This window comes from Canis aureus, chromosome 2 (assembly GCF_053574225.1).
Source record: "Canis aureus isolate CA01 chromosome 2, VMU_Caureus_v.1.0, whole genome shotgun sequence".
NCBI lineage: Eukaryota > Metazoa > Chordata > Mammalia > Carnivora > Canidae > Canis > Canis aureus.
In genome coordinates this window covers 73,852,423-73,870,357 of record NC_135612.1, presented here as the reverse complement: position 1 = coordinate 73,870,357, position 17,935 = coordinate 73,852,423, and the positions used below count along the sequence as shown (strand labels likewise).

Sequence of the window (17,935 nt, the reverse complement as noted above, 5' to 3'; positions counted from 1 at the left end):
AAAGGAAATGTATGTTTTCTTTCCTTTCTTTATTGTATGTAATATATTATCCTGGTCTTTTTTTTTTTTTTTTTTTAAGGTTTTATTTATTTATTTATTCATGAGAGACACACACAGAGGCAGAGACACAGGCAGAGGGAGAAGCAGGCTCCATGCAGGGAGCCCGACGTGGGACTCGATCCTGGGACTCCAGGATCACGCCCTGGGCCAAAGGGAGGTGCTAAACCGCTGAGCTACCCAGGGATCCCCTCTTGGTCTTTAAAACCAAATTTTAAATTCCTTTTCTATCCTCCTTTTTAAATAGACCTATATATCAATACCTTTTCAAAAATGTTTGCAGTATCATTCACAAATGCTTTCTCAGCTCATTAAAGGCTAGACATTATCTAGCATCTTCAGGACTCACCATACTATGCAGACGAAGACTATCAAATAGAAAGAAAAATAAATCATGAGTCCAGTGAGCTGCCTTTGCTCCAACCACCTCATTGGAAAATGAGGTTTGTATGCTCTCTAAAATCTCATCTGGAGGGGTGCCTGGGTGGCTCAGTCCATTAAACAACTGACTCTTGGTTTGGTCTCATGCCATGATCTCAGGGTTGTGAGATCAAGCCCCATGTTGGACTCTGCACTGAGTATGGAGTCTGTTTAAGATTCTCTCTCTCTCAAAAAAAAAAAAAAAAAAAAAAGATTCTCCCTCCCCCTCTCTCTTTGTCCCTCTCTACTTGCTCAGTCACTCTCTCTCTCTCTTTAAAAACTAAAATAAATAAAAATATTTCAAAAAAATAAAATCTAATCTGGGTTTTATAATGCTTTGGTAAAAATCAAAGCACTCCAGAAAGCCTAAAATTCTATATAGGTATAGTGTTTGTGTGTGCGTGTGTTTTAACTAGGCTCCATGCCCAACGTGGGGCTTGAACTCAGGGCCCTGAGATTTAGTTGTGTGCTCTACCAACTGAGTCAGCCAGGTGCCCCTTACAGGAATAGTTTCTGAACCAGTAATTAGTGATACTAATTCTCATTTCTTGACAAACTTATAACCTAATAGGGACTAAATAAAGGAAGGAAGCCAAAATAAACCAAAACTCAAAGACTGTGTTGAGACGTGAAAATCAGGAGAACAAAAGTTGTTTATCTGCTTGGAAAAGTTAGGAAAAGCCTTAGACATGGAAGTACCCAAGTTCAGAAGGGCCAAGATGGCTAACAGGATAGGTGGAACATGCTAAAGATGAGGGTGGATCAGAGAGCTTCCCCTATAAAGTGCTCTGAGTATCACAATTGAAAATTGATCCACATAAAACTCTTCCTACCTGCAGTTTGCCTGAAAATAGCTGGGGGTAGGAGGAAAGGGAGAGAAGCAGTAAAGAAACAAGATCAGCCATGGTTACTGCTGACCATAGAGAATGTGTAAACAGGGGTTCATTATAGTATCATCTTCATCTTTTATATGAATTTGATATTTTCCATAAGGAAAAGTGTATGACAAATACATTTTTAAAAGCTAGTCAGGGGATCCCTGGGTGGCGCAGCGGTTTAGCGCCTGCCTTTGGCCCAGGGCGCGATCCTGGAGACCCGGGATCGAATCCCACGTCAGGCTCCCGGTGCATGGAGCCTGCTTCTCTCTCTGCCTGTGTCTCTGCCTCTCTCTCTCTCTCTCTCTCTCTCTCTCTGTGTGTGACTATCTAAAAAAAATAAAATCTTAAAAAAAAATAAATAAAAAGCTAGTCAAGAGAATAATGGGAAGTAGATGCAAGTTATACAGTAATAAGTTACCATAACATTTATACACAGTAGCTTGGAAAGACTCACAGTGGCTCCAGCTAGATCTGCACAGAGGCAACTATAAAATTAACTGTCTGGCCAGACCACCCTAAAGTGGACTCTACTGCCTGAGAATAGATTCTCTTAAAAAAAAATTTTTTTAATAGAAAATCCCCCTATTCACATCTGAGCTCCAGTTATCTAAAAGTTGGACTTAGATAATTTCTTGATTTTCTCCAAGTACCTAGTTATTCCAAAGTCTTTTCTCATTTTCTATGTCTTGTACCTTAACCTTCTCTAAGCTTAAGTAGAGGATGGGTTGGCAAGTCACAGAAGCTGCACCAGTTTGTCTGAAGTAATTAAGAATGCCAAATGAGAGACTGAACTCATAACACTTTCACCACTGGCTTCATTACCACTTTCTTCTGGAGTTAACATACCTCTATAGTACTGCTTTTGTCTTATCAGTCCGAAAATAATCCCTAATTCAACAACTTATAATCAACAAAATGCATAATCAATTCAACAACATCTACCCTCTGGGGACCCTATGATGTTTCTTTCCTTTAGTTCATGGGACTCAGTCAAAGCGCAGACCACTGGCTTTCCCTTTATTCTTCAAGGCTCTAAAGGTCTTGAATCGTGTAACTCAGTCATAAGAGTATATATCCCATCACATACAGAATATTTGAGCAAATGGCTACGAGGACAGTAAGAAGAAAAATATCTTGGTTCAAATATTAGATTACCAGAGTTACTCCCAAGCATTGGCTCTATTTTTTCATTACAAAGGTACAACAGGTTAGCCATATTATGAGTCAAAGGTGCCTGTGACTAGCCTGTCACCTAACCAATACAAGCCAAGTTGCAAAGAGTTCATTTAAAATGATTTCTGGTGGGGGAGCTGGCTGACTCAGCGGAGCATGAGACTCTTGACCTCATGTCAACTTTGAGCCTCATGTTGGGTGTAAAATTAAAAACTTAAAAAAGTTTTTAAATAAGAAATAAAATGACTTCTAGAACATAATTCATCTAGATAGGAGATACCTATAAGTTTGCACACACATTTTACCCGATTCTCTTTATCTCACCTCTACCAAGCAATGGTTGAAATCTTTTTTTTTTTTTTTTAAGATTTTATTTATTCATGAGACAGAGAGAGAGAGAGAGAGAGAGGCAGAGACACAGGCAGAGGGAGGAAAAGCAGGCTCCATGCAAGGAGCCCGACATGGGACTTGATCCCAGGTCTCCAGGATCAGGCCCTGGGCTGAAGGCGGCGCTAAACTGCCGAGCCACCTGGACGTCCCCAAGCAGTGGTTGAAACAAGAAATGATGAAATACATATACTAGCACCACACTGGTCTCACACGTTGTCAGCACCTCCTAATTTTAGGTCCCAGACTGAATTTTCTCCAAATTCTTTTGCTCAGTGACTGGAAGTGACACGTTTGACCAGATGACTACGGGGTATGGTCAAGTGCTGGGCAAAGTGACAACCAAGATTCCACTGGACAAGTCTTGATACCCACGGATGACTATTAAAATACAATGAAACTCCTGTGTAGACAAGAATGTATTAGAACTCACACAGCGAAAGAAAATACTTACAGAAATAAATACAAGATCAGCTTCTTTAATGGCATCGTCAATATTGGTAGAAAAAAACAGATTCTTTCCTCGGCAGGATTCAACCACTTCTTTCAGTCCAGGCTAAAAAGAAAGAGTCGTGGTTACAGTTTACCAGTCACAGGAGACGACCTAAAAGAATAGCATTTTACGTGGTTGTTTTTATTTTTATTTATTTATTTATTTATTTATTTATTTATTTATTTATTCATTCATTCATTCATTCATTCATTCATTCATTCATTCATACATACTCATGAGAGACACAGAGAGAGAGAGGGGCAGAGATACAGGCAGAGGGAGATAGTTATATTTTAATTTAAAGGTCTAGACTTGCCCTCAAACAACACCTTTGTAGAGATATCTAAGATCACACAGCAAAGGCCAAAAGCGTACATTATGTAACAATGCTAAACAGAGCAAAGCTGGCCTTGCCTCAGTAGTAGCACAGGCTCATTTCAATGTGTCATTGTTTACCATGTGCCTGATTGTTTTATAAGAGTTAACCATTACCTGAGTATCAACACAATTATCTGAAAATTCAAGGTCTTCTGTGATTTCAAGCAGACATTTGATTTTGCATCATCATTATGAATGCAGGTTCTTACCCCCAAGAATTCAAGTCATACAACTGGTTGTCAGTCAACATTTACTCTGTGCCTACATAGACGTATATTTTTTCTAAGTCCTAATGTAAGACACACTTTCACTGAGAATTTTATTACTTTCCCCACACAGTTTAATAGGAAATATAGTTACGTTAAGAATATTGAGCTGTACAAAACCACCTAACAAGTATTCTTGTCTGAAAGAAGGAAAGGAAAGGAAAAGAAAGGGGGAAAAAAGGGAAAAAAAAGAAAGGAAAGAAAAGGAAAAGGAAAAGGAAAGGGAAAGGGAAAGGGAAAGGGAAAGGGAAAGGGAAAGGGAAAGGGAAGGGAAGGGAAGGGAAGGGAAGGGAAGGGAAGGGAAGGAAAGGAAAGGAAAGGAAAGGAAAGGAAAGGAAAGGAGAAAAAAAATCAGATCTAAATCTGCTTAGATCAGTCCAATCAGCAAAATCCAGACTGAGTATTTTTTTTTTTAAGATTTTATTTATTTATTCATGAGAGACACACACAGAGAGAGAGGCAGAGACACAGGCAGAGGGAGAAGCAGGCTCCATGCAGGGAGCCCGATGTGGGACTTGATCCCAGGTCTCCAGGATTACGCCCTGGACCGAAGACGGTGCTAAACCACTGAGCCACCCCCACTGCCCCTGAGACTGAGAATTTCTGTAGGATAAACAACCTGGTTTCTTCAACAAATAAACTGAAGAGAAAAACAGCTAAAAAGAGAAATTTTTAAAATTATGGTCTTAAAAGATACAAGTGATGCAAATGTAATTGTTCTTGCAATAGTTACAATGACCCCCATAACACCAAATTTGATGAATACGTCCCAGTCTTGATTTCTTCTGTATCTGGCATAATGGAGAGCTCATTCATTCATTCAGCAAATGTTTACAGAGTACTTATTATGTGCTAGTCACTGAGTTACTCATAAACAAAACATATACAGTTGACCTTTGACAACATAGATTTGAATTGTACAGGCCTGCTTATATGTGAATTTTTCTCAATACAGTACAGTACTGTAAATCTATTTTCTCTTATCATACTGTTTTCTTTTTAAAGTATTTTATTTATTTATTCATGAGAGACACAGAAAGAGAAGCAGAGACACAGGCAGAGGGAGAAACAGCCTCCCTGTAAGGAGCCTGTTGTGGGACTCAATCCCAGGACCCCGGGATCATGACCTGAGCCAAAGGCTCAACCACTGAGCCACCCTGGCATCCCTATTATAATTTTCTTTTCTTTTTAATTTTTATTTATTTATGATAGTCACACACAGAGAGAGAGAGGCAGAGACACAGGCAGAGGGAGAAGCAGGCTCCATGCACCGGGAGCCCGACGTGGGATTCGATCCCGGGTCTCCAGGATCGCGCCTTGGGCCAAAGGCAGGCGCTAAACCGCTGCGCCACCCAGGGATCCCCAACTGTACATCTTTATGGGGCTTGTACTACTAAAACTCTTCTGGGTTTTGGTTCACCTTTGATGAACTACTTTTTGTTGCTTTTCTATGGCATTCCCTTCTCCTATCATCAAACTTTAAGAGTTTTTCTGGGTTCTGTCCTTGACTCATGCTCCGCTCTCTCTACAGACTCTTCTTGGGAAAGCTCATTTACTCTGATTTCAACTACTACCTGTATAATCCTAACTTTACATCTCGAGCCATGCATTATTTACTTACACTTTTGATATATCCACTGCCTCCTGAACATCTCTATTTGGATGTCCCAAAGCCTTTATAACTAAATAGGACCAAACAGAACTTGAAATTTCATTTCCCACTACCCTCCACAACATCCTGCATCCTTGATCTAAATTAATGGCACAATCATGCACCCATCATCCAAACTGGAAACCTGGATATCTTTCTAGACTCCTTCTTCTCCTTCACCCTTCTTATATAATCAACAATCAAGTCCTGTCATTTTCTTTCTAAATATTTTTCTAATTAGTCTAGTTAGTCTCAAAGCAGATGGAAGAGGCTGTGTACACAAAGAACATATTAAATACTATAATGACATATTATAGAATTTCCCTACCAGTGACCACAAGTTAAAATTAGTCACTAGTAGGGACTTCCTGACCTGAAAACATGGTATTTACAATGAAAAATCAATGTCATTGATTTTTATAATTATCCTTGAGAACAAATACTTACTTAGTTGTATATTTTTAAATGCATTATAGGATACAGATTTACAAAAAAAAGTTGATTGCAAAGGTATCCAAGCTAGACATAAAAATATTCTTTTGCCTTGTCCAAGGTAGGTATGTATAAAGTTACAAGTAGTAACAACATGTATATGCTACTCAATAAAGCAATTCAGAGAGCAATGTGAATTCCAGTTAAACCTGTCATTTTTGGGGATCCCTGGGTGGCTCAGCAGTTTAGTGCTGGCCTTTGGCCCAGGGTGTGATCCTCAAGTCCCACATCAGGGACCCTGCATGGAGCCTGCTTCTCCCTCTGCCTGTTGTGTCTCTGGCTCCCTCTCTCTCCATGTGTCTCTCATGAATAAATAAATAAAATCTTAAAAAAAAAAAAACTGTCATTTTTCTTTTATAGTTCTTCTCATTTGATGTTTCACCTAACATTTTACATCTCCAAGATGGCCAAGACAATGTAGAGGAATAGTTCATTTTACAACATAAAATTAAGAAGTAAAAATGGAACAAAAGCCTAACTCTGAAAATTGAATGGGTCACACAATTCATTACCTAAGTTGTTGCTTTTTTTTAATGCAACGTTGTAGAAATTATTTTCTGACTTATAAATTCTTTAATTTATAAGGCATGTTTTAACAACTGATATCTTAGAAAGACACATGAAAATTAAAAGCCTAAATCATTTACCTGCTAAAAGGAAAATCATTTACTTGCTAAGATGATTTCTTCTAGAATTTTAAAGTAGCAGTGCCATGGGATTTTTTTTTAAGGTTTTATTTATTTATTCATGAGAGACAGAGAGAAAAAGAGAGAGAGAGAGAGAGAGAGAGAGAGAGAGAGAGAGAGAGAGGCAGAGACACAGGCAGAGGGAGAAGCAGGCTCCATGCAGGGAGCCCGATGTGGGACTCGATCCCCGGTCTCCAAGATCACGCCCCGGGCTGCAGGCGGCGCCAAACCGCTGCGACACCGGGGCAGCCCCCTCCAAAATGTTTTTAAAAATTCCTCCAAAACCGGGATCCCTGGGTGGCGCAGCGGTTTGGCGCCTGCCTTTGGCCCAGGGCGCGATCCTGGAGACCCGGGATCGAATCCCACGTCAGGCTCCCGGAGCATGGAGCCTGCTTCTCCCTCTGCCTGTGTCTCTGCCTCTCTCTCTCTCTGTGACTATCATAAATAAATAAAAAAATTTAAAAAAAAATTCCTCCAAAACCAAATCTATTGGTAATAACAGGAAAGGAAATGCTAGGGGATCCCTGGGTGGCGCAGCGGTTTGGCGCCTGCCTTTGGCCCAGGGCGCGATCCTGGAGACCCGGGATCGAATCCCACATCAGGCTCCTGGTGCATGGAGCCTGCTTCTCCCTCTGCCTATGTCTCTGCGCCCCCCTCTCTCTCTCTGTGACTATCATAAATAAATTAAAAAAAAAAATAAAAAATAAATAAAAAAAAAGGAAAGGAAATGCTATAGCACTAAAGTAATTTAAAGAACTATTATGGGGGAGAGGGGGGGAGGGTGCCTAGGTAGTTCTGTCAGTGAAGCAACAGACTCTTGGTTTTGGCTAGGATGACGTCATGGTATCAGAGTCATGGAATTGGGCCTGTGTTGGACTCTACAATGAGTGTAGAATCTGCTTCTCCCATCTCTCTCTCTCTCTCTCTTTCTCTCAAATAAATAAAAATCTTTAGAGAACTATTATAGGTAGTTTGTCTGGTAGAAAAAGAGAGGGTAAAGTACAAAGAGAAGGTACCACACACACAGAGGTTATTTATTTATTTTTATTCCAAGTCTGATTCAGATAGGAATAAATCCATGATGTTGGATAGCTACTACTCTATGGGTGCTTTTTCATGGATTTCTATATTTTATATGCCTATCAAAATATTGATAGGGTTGAGACTTCCCTTCCAAAGGACTAACACATTTAAAGACTATGGTTAAGCAACTGACTCTTGATTTCCGCTCAGCTCATAATCTCAGGGTCATGAGACAGGAGCCCCAAGTCAGGGTCCCCACTCAGTGGGGAATCGGCTTCAGTTTCTCTCCCTATCCCTCTGTCCCTCTCTTTGCTCACGCTCTTTCTCTAAAATAAATTAATAAATATTATATATAAAGACAGACAGAGTATGGTTGATAACAGTCTTACAAATAACAAAGCTTTCCTGAAGGAAAAAAAAAGAATATATTAATGCTGGAAAAAACTGTTATCATCAAATTTTCAAATGCTTCTCTGCTGGGTTTCAAAAGCATAATATCATGAACTCATTTTACAATGAATTTTTTAAAAATGGGACCCACATAGCTTAATAAAATAGTTGAAGCATATTTTCCTAACTATACAATATCTTAATTCACAGAAATTTTGAAATTCTAATTAAACAAATTTGCAATACCAACCACTAGATATAAAAGACATCATTTATCCACTCATGGCTTACCTGATATGAGTACAGTACAATAACCCCCAAATATAATGGACTTATATGAATTAATATTAAAAACATCAAGTTTTATTATTTTCTTAAAATTCTAAAATTTTACTATTACAGGGATCCCTGGGTGGCGCAGCGGTTTGGCGCCTGCCTTTGGCCCAGGGCGTGATCCTGGAGACCCAGGATCGAATCCCATGTCGGGCTCCCGGTGCATGGGGCCTGCTTCTCCCTCTGCCTGTGTCTCTGCCTCTCTCTCTCTGTGTGACTATCATAAATAAATAAAAAAATTAAAAAAAAAATTTACTATTACAATATGGTAACCACATTAACAAAATTAGAAAATTAATTAACATGAGAAAATAGAGAAAAGAAAAAAAATACCCATATTCTCACTGCACTAATGTAACCATTATTAATATTCTAATATATTTCTTCCCAGTCATTTTCCCTGGGCATATCTGACATAATTATAGTTGTAATGTCCATAACATTGTGTATCTAGATTTCTCATTTAATTTCTTTCCAGTTGCAGTCATAGATTTTTACATTAATAGTAATTTATTTAATAAAAACAGTAAGAAAACAAAGAACGTAAGAACAAAGAGTTGTTTAAAATAGTTTACCTCATAAATAGGAAGTGTAGGAGAGTTCCATGCATTAATTCTAGATTCATTGACGTCAACAACTGTTACCCTGATTTCAGGACACATATGAGCGATGACACTACATGTAGGTCCTCCAACATAGCCCGCACCAATGCAACAGATCTTCTTAATTTCAAACATGATTAAACTAGAAGAAAAGCAGTAAGACTGTTCTACTATTGAAAACAGAAAATTTAAAGAAATCACATTGCACATTTATCACACTTCATAAAAACTGTCAAGGTGACAGATATCTGGAAAGATTTCCTGCATTCACACTATTAAGAATTATTAAAAGTGCGAAAATATATAACATTCCAATTGGAATGTCTGTTCTAGTTTGCATTAGCATAAAACATGGGGAAAAAAGTAACTGTTATTACTGAAGAAATGCCACAAAGATTATAATGATCGAATATTCAAAAATTCAAGGAAGAAAATAAAAGCTTACTTGGGTCTCTAAGGCCACTCGGGTAACTTTGATTGCTGAGGAAAAATGCAAGGGTGACTACACCAGGGCAATTCTTGCTTAAATAAATGTCGGTGTACAAAGGTCAGCCTATGGCAGGTTTAGATTAACGTGACAGATATTAAAACACATGATAGGTAATAAGATTAGTTTGAAAGTCCAGAATTGACCTCTGTGATTATATTCCCTATACAATTTGGCTTCAGTAGTTTATTTTTAGGTACTTGACAATGATCTTAAACTCCATTTCAACTTTAATCAGAAACTATGAGATGGTTAAAGGAAAGTAATTTCTGTAGTTAACAAAGCTGTTACACAGATTTTGATGGGTTTTCAAAAGCCATTTAGGTGAACTGATTCACACTAATCAAAATGACAAGGTACTGATTTATATATAAGAATATCAGTTTATTCATTATAATGAGAACAAAAACTATCAAACTGATCAGACTCTTAGAATTTTAGTCCTTGCAAAGACCTCAGATATCCTCTAATCTAATCCATTCATGGATTCCCAAGAGAAGGAAATTGGTTAACAGAGAGTTTAAGAATTTGCTAATATATTCCTGCATGGATCAAAGAAGATACTACAGAAGGCTAATCTCATTACAATGCCTGGCAAGCACAACCCTATTGTGAAAAAAAGATACACAAGCCACATAATTCAGATGATCCAATTCCCTTAAAGTCTGAATCTGTATTAAACCAAACAATGTTCTAATTACTGATTTTCTGGGTAGACTTCCCTACTGGAAAAGAATGAGCTGAACAACCCATACAAGTATCTTGGTCTTGAGGAAACAACGTATCTTGGTATGAGGAAACAACCATCTGACTTATAAATCAATCTTCAGTGGTCATGTTTCATAGATATCAACTCAGAGTCTAATCTCTAATGACCTTTAAAAAACTTAAAAAAAAAAAACAGAAATTTGGTAAAAATATAAGCAAAATTTGGAATCTATTGATTCTACAAAAGAAAGCAATATTCTTAGTGATATACATACAAAGAAATTTTTAAAATCTATTTTTTTGTTTTTTTTTTTAAGATTTTATTTATTTATTCATGAGAGACACACATAGATAGAGGCAGAGACACAGGCAGAGGGAGAAGCAGGCTCCATGCAGGGAGCTCATCGCGGGACTCAATCCCGGGACTCCAGGATCGTGCCCTGGGCCAAAGGCAGGCGTTAAACCACTGAGCCACCCAGGAATCCCCTATTTAATGTATTCTTAAGACCTATTCCACTCCCTTCTATTTTTTATTTTTCTTTTTTTCTGTTTCTGGTAAAACTCCCTCTCTTTTTTAGAAGCAGTTACACTGTATTCCATTGTGTAATTATTAAAATATTAAAACCATGCTAAATCTGGTAGATTCTCTTTATTTACTTTTTTTTTTTTTTTTTTTAAGTAGGCTTCAAGCCCAATGTGGGGCTTGAACTCATGACCCTGAGACCAAGAGTCGCATGCTCTACTGGCTGAGTAAGCCAGGGGCCCCTGGTAGATCCTCTCTTTAATAGTCCAGAATTCAGGTTGTACTACAAAGCTGTGGTCATCAAGACAGTGTGGTACTGGCACAAAAACAGACACATAGATCAATGGAACAGAATAGAGAACCCAGAAGTGGACCCTGAACTTTATGGTCAACTAATATTTGATAAAGGAGGAAAGACTATCCATTGGAAGAAAGACAGTCTCTTCAATAAATGGTGCTGGGAAATTTGGACATCCACATGCAGAAGAATGAAACTAGACCACTCCCTTTCACCATACACAAAGATAAACTCAAAATGGATGAAAGATCTAAATGTGAGACAAGATTCCATTAAAATCCTAGAGGAGAACACAGGCAACACCCTTTTTGAACTCAGCCACAGTAACTTCTTGCAAGATACATCCACAAAGGCAAAAGAAACAAAAGCAAAAATGAACTATTGGGACTTCATCAAGATAAGAAGCTTTTGCACAGCAAAGGATACAGTCAACAAAACTCGAAGACAACCTACAGAATGGGAGAAGATATTTGCAAATGACTTATCAGATAAAGGGCTAGTTTCCAAGATCTATAAAGAACTTATTAAACTCAACACCAAAGAAACAAACAATCCAATCACGAAATGGGCAAAAGACATGAACAGAAATCTCATAGAGAAAGACATATATATATATTTTTTTACCTAGTGCAAGATTGATGATTCACTCTGCCTTTTTTTTTTTTTAATTTTTATTTATTTATGATAGAGAGAGAGAGAGAGAGAGGCAGAGACACAGGCAGAGGGAGACGCAGTCTCCATGCACCGGGAGCCCGACGTGGGACTCGATCCCGGGTCTCCAGGATCGCGCCCTGGGCCAAAGGCAGGTGCCAAACCTCTGCGCCACCCAGGGATCCCTAGAGAAAGACATAGACATGGCCAACATGCACATGAGAAAATGCTCCGCATCACTTGCCATCAGGGAAATACAAATCAAAATCACAATGAGATACCACCTCACACCAGTGAGAATGGGGAAAATTAACAAGGCAGGAAGCCACAAATGTTGGAGAGGATGCGGAGAAAAGGGAACCCTCTTACACTGTTGGTGGGAATGTGAACTGGTGCAGCCACTCTGGAAAACTGTGTGGAGGTTCCTCAAAGAGTTAAAAATAGATCTGCCTTATGACCCAGCAATTGCACTGTTGGGGATTTACCCCAAAGATTCAGATGCAATGAAACACGGAGACACCTGCACCCTGATGTTTATAGCAGCAATGTCCACAATAGCCAAACTGTGGAAGGAGTTTGAATGGAGAATGGATAAGAAGATGGAAAGATGAATGGATAAAGAAGATGTGGTTTATGTATACAATGGAATATTACTCAGCCATTAGAAATGACAAATACCCACCATTTGCTTCAATGTGGATGGAACTGGAGGGTATTATGCTGAGTGAAGTAAGTCAATCGGAGAGGGACAAACATTGTATGTTCTCATTCATTTGGGGAATATAAATAATAGTGAAAGGGAATATAAGGGAAGGGAGAAGAAATGTGTAGGAAATATCAGAAAGGGAGACAGAACACAAAGACTCCTAACTCTGGGAAATGAACTAGGGGTGATGGAAGGGGAGGAGGGCGGGGGGTGGGGGTGAATGGGTGACGGGCACTGAGGGGGGCACTTGACGGGATGAGCACTGGGTGTTATTCTGTATGTTGGTAAATTGAACACCAATAAAAAATAAATTTATTATAAAAAAAAATAAAATAAAAAAATAAAAAACAAGGCCTCTTTTCTAGTGAAAAAAAAAATCTAAATAAATGGGTTAAGAGTACCCTATTATCACTTGTGAAGCCGCACAAACATGATATTCCTATTAAACTTCTTGGGTTCCAAAATTAACCCCAGCAAAAATACTGATCCTAACAAAATTTACTTTTGGCAACCATTCGTCTTCCATTTCTTTACCCTTCTTCTACTCTTCAGTTCTGCCTTTTACTCCTTTCCAGGCCTCAAGTGCCCTGTACACAAGAAAAAAGAGAACTTTCTAGGGGGAAAGGACTGCACTGGGATTGCCTCGAGGTTAAAGCTCAGGGGAATGTTCTAAAAAAGCTCCCACCTGTGGGACAGCTGAGCCTAGAACATGCTTACCATAGATGTATCTCTAGCACTCGCTGCCACTGTCCCCACGGCTACAGTAGAAGGGGCTTGGCATCGGGTTTCAGAAACATTGCTTCAGCTTGCTTCAGGCCTAGTCCTTTGTTCCCTTTCATGAAAAATTAATATTCCCAATTTAAGGGTCTATCTGTGGGCACAGCAGACAATATGGCCCTAGATATAGGCCCTGACACTCAAGAATTCAACAATTTATTTAAGCAAAAATTCAGCTCAAAAATATTTATTAAACACTCAACTATGTTGCAGCCACTAATGTTCTATGTACCGTGGATACAACAGTGAACAGACAAGTACAGGGATCCAATAGGGAACAGACAGGTACAGGGATCCAATAGGGAACAGCAGGTACAGTTCCTACTCTTATATAGTTATAGTCTCATGGGAGAGCACAAAACAAAATAATGGCAGCTGTGATACATTGTGTATAAAGGAAATAAATATGTAGGTGGAGAGGGAGAGACTGAATATGGGGAAAGAACTATTTTAGATAGGGTAGTTAAAGGACTCTCTGCGAAGGTGACTCTTAAACTGACTTAAAAGATGAAAAGGAAGGGCGTCTGGGTGGCTCAGTCAGTTAGGTAACTGACTCTTGATTTCGGCTCAGGGCATGATCTCAGAGTCTTGAGATCAAGCCCCTCATTAGGCTCCATACTCAGCATAGTCTGTCTGCTTGAGATTCTCTCTCTCCCTCTCTCAAATAAATAAATAAATAAATAGTCTTTTAAAAAAAAAAAAAAGAGAGAGAGAGAGAGAGAGCATACACACAGAACAGGGAGAAGCAGACTCCCTGCTGAACAGGGAGCCCCATATGGGATTCAATCCCAGGATCCTGGGACCATGACCTGAGCCAAAGGCAGACGCTTAACTGACTAAGCCATCCAGGTGGCCCCACTAAATAAAATCTTAAAAAAAAAAAAAAAAAGAAAAAGATGAAATGGAATTTGTCACACCCAAGTAACATATAAGGCAGTATAACCAATTAAATGACAAAATGAGTACTAAAGTCCAGAGGCGGAAAAAAAAATAAGAAGGTATCTACATCAAGGGAAATGTAGAATTTCAACCTGGCCTAAAGAATAAAGAGGGTATAGAAAGAAAAGATAAGTGGGGGAGAACATTCCAGATTTAAAAAATAGTAAGGACTCATATACAGAAATGAGTCCAAAGTGAGGAGATCAGCCTAGTTGGAGAAAAATATCAGTATTAAGAAGTGGTAAGAGGTAATGACTGTCTTGTAGAGTAGAAATGAATTTAAAGTGGGTCTTAAATGCCCCTTTCAGGGAAGCATGTCCAGGACAGTTCAGGAGGCTACAATTCAATAACTTAAGGCAACATAATTAAAAGTAACCATAACAATCAACAATATTTGTGTAGCTAAAATCTAATAAACTCCACTGAAGGAAAAAACAATGGGGGGGGGGGGAGGATCAGCCTGTAGCTTGGGAAGAGGGAGTTAAAGACAAGAATGATGTGTTTAGGGGATCCCTGGGTGGCTCAGCGGTTTAGCGCCTGCCTTTGGCCCAGGGCAAGATCCTGGAGTCCTGGGACGGAGTCCTGTGTCGGGCTCCTGGCATGGAGCCTGCTTCTCCCTCTGCCTGTGTCTCTGCCTCTCTCTCTCTCTCTCTCTATCATGAATAAATAAATAAATCTTAAAAAAAAAAAAAAAGAATGATGTGTTTATTTCAACAGAGTCTAGAGAAGACTGACACAGAATCTGGAAGTAAGAAGTATTCTCGTTTCAGAGAGGTGGAGCAAGAACAGGCTTTCCCAATGCTTAGATGGCATGTTCTCTGAAGATTCTTTGCTCTGATTCCACTCTCCCCTATGAATTCAGATTCCCAGGAATCATAATACTGGAAAAGGATGACACAGATTTGAGATAGAAGTGTTCCAGGAACTGCAATAAAATTTCCCTACTGTAATATCAAAGTTTCATTCTAGTGAAACCATTAGTCTCTTATGAGTTTAATCATATAAGCTAACATCTAAAGCCTCATTAACTCTGGGTCCAAGGAGGAAAAAAAAAATTCTACCTTCCAGATCTTCGAAGCTGATGATTAAGTTCTGAACTGTGATGAACCTAAAGAACTATCACACCCTTACTGAACAGCTAGCCAGCCTCTCTAATTACAACCAATATATCTGGAATACTTAAAAAGTAGAATTTCAAAGTATTTTTGGACCAGAGGATCTGTTGGGGTTACCATTTAATCCGACAGCCAAGAGGTTATAACATTCTTATAGACTGAATGTTTACATGATGCCACTCTTGGGTTAAAGGAGTTCATAGTTTAATAAAGTGCTCCCAGGCAAACAGTTCTTATCTGCTGCTCTTCCCTCAGCACTTAGAACAGGAGGCTCTCAATAAATGCTAATTGAATGAATGAGTAACTCTGCTTATCCATTAGGGCTTGTTTGAGAAGACTGTTATTTGAAAATCTTTAGCTCAGACGGCTGATCATTGCATTTTTGCTGAAATTATCCAGAACACCATCATCCTTTTTTTATGTAGAACTTTGGCATGCCTTCCCAGAGTTACTTCTTATCCACTTTGCTTGCCAGGCTGTATTCAGCTTGCCTTACATATAGCAGCCAGGGCAAACCACTGATGGGCCTATATTATAGAATTGCATGTGTTTTGGGGTGTCCCTGTGGTTCTATTTCACATGAAGTATGGCTTGTAGATGATAATGGGAAAATTACTGAAGAACTGTGCAAGTCCCAATAAATCATTACTTGGATGTTTCAATAAAATCTTTCAGTCTTTATATGGAGCTTGATACAGTATTAATAATATACTTTGCTCAACACAGATGTCTTCTGATTCCATATTGAATTTCTACTTTTATGTACCTTCTGACCCTCTACTGTGCTGTCAGGGAAATGGGAATGTTTGCTTACTGAGTGTGTCAGTTTGAAATGAGTTTTTAACCTCCATATTTTGGGAAAATCTCAACAAACCAAGCTGTTCCAAAACTACTCTTCATCTAAAGTTTTATAAATTCAGATGAAGATTTCAACCTAAAAGATGTGGCTAACAAATAATGAAGGTCCTATTACAATCTAAACTAAATATAATCTCTCCGTCCCCACCCCACCCCTCTTCCGTATACTCTGCATAATCACCCAGGGGCTAAAGCAATGGATGTTGTAGTTGGATACGTCAACCTCAAGCACATCACCTTAGTTTTTTTACAAAAACTAGATACTAACAGACGCCTGACCGGGGAAAAAAGATTTAATCAGTGAGAAAGGCAGTGTTAATGTTACATCTAAAGGGCCTCCTATGAAGCTGTGGAAATAATAAGAGGGAAGATGAAGTATGCATATTAGTTACAGATTCTATGCTTAAAAAAGGAGTATAGTAAGGGGAGAAGAAATGAGACCCTTTCAATCAGGGTTGTCTCCCGCTTACCTTAACTAGATGCGGGTACTAACAAGCGCATCTCACAGCAGACAGTAAGCGCTTTCATTTCCAGAACCCCCCTGAAAAAACAGACCAGACTACTGTTCTCCATTTCACAGGGCATTTGAAGAAACTCAAAGACTCACTGTGTCTTTGCGGGCAGTCAGTGGACAGCTATGCCTCTGTATATCCATGAAAAGCTCCCTACCCGTGAATCCCTCTTTTCAATACACCAGCATTTTCAAGCCTACTCGGTTATCTTCCTATATATACAACTATGCTCTTTCACGGTCAGCACCCAAGGTAGGCCTTCCCTGCTGAAGTAAAGCAATTCTATGGTGTGGCGGCCAACAATGGATTCCAGGACAGCCCATACTGTCACGATGGCAGTGTCTTAGGATTTCGCCCTCCAAAAGGGCTTTCTGGCTTTGTTTTCTCTTTAGTTTCTTAAGAAGGGAGGCCAGTGACCGGAGGAAAGCAGCAGCTCCCCAGGTGAGCAGACTAACCACAAACAAAAGACCAGGACTCTGAGACCAAAATGGGGTCCCTAATCGGAGGACCGCTTCCCTCGGTGGACGTTCGGCTTCCTGGGGGAAATCTCATTTGTTTCAAGTCAGAAAGTGGGGGAAAAGCAGAAAGAGGAGCGGCTGGAAGACTCGGGAGTATAGAATAAAAAGACCGAGCTAGGCCATCCTCAGGGCAGCGACCCAAAAGGCGATTCCCGCCCAGAGCCCAGAGGAGGAGACCGGGGTGGTGAGACCCGGCGCCGCGGACCCAGCGCAGAGCGCGACTGGACTGGGAGCCGCGCGCACTCCCCCGCCCCGCCCCGCCCCCTCCACGGCCGCCGGCACCCGGGACCTTCCCGACCCCGCGGCGGGGCCAGCCCGGGAAAGGAGCTCACCCGTTTCCAGGCACCGAGCGCAGCGGCTGCTCCGGTCCCGACCGCCCGGACAGCTCCTCGCTGTGGGCCGCGCTGCAGCAGCTTCTGCACGCTCGCCCTGCTCCGCCCGACCTCCGCTCCCCGCACGCCCCTCCCTCAGGCCGCCACGCACTGCACCCAGAGTCCCGGGCCTGAGCCCGTATTTAAAGGATTCGGCCCGAGAAGGCGGAGGCTTCATTCCCCCGCAGCCAGGCCCCCCAGGTCTCTACCCTCCACCGCATCCCTGCTCCTCCTCCCGCCACG

At 40.2% G+C, this 17,935-nt stretch overlaps 1 protein-coding gene across 1 annotated transcript in view; it reads right to left on the bottom strand.

The window, feature by feature from the left end:
• UGDH (UDP-glucose 6-dehydrogenase) overlaps positions 1–17,932 on the bottom strand; it is a 29,339-nt gene extending 11,407 nt beyond the window's left edge. The window contains exons 1-3 of the mRNA XM_077879077.1: positions 17,654–17,932; positions 9,203–9,371; positions 3,370–3,471 (exon numbers count right to left, since the gene is read on the bottom strand). Of these exons, the coding sequence (XP_077735203.1) occupies positions 3,370–3,471; positions 9,203–9,364 (264 nt within the window). The 5' untranslated portion in view covers positions 9,365–9,371; positions 17,654–17,932. The remainder of the gene's footprint in view (positions 1–3,369; positions 3,472–9,202; positions 9,372–17,653) is intronic.
• Positions 17,933–17,935: the final 3 nt, after the last annotated feature.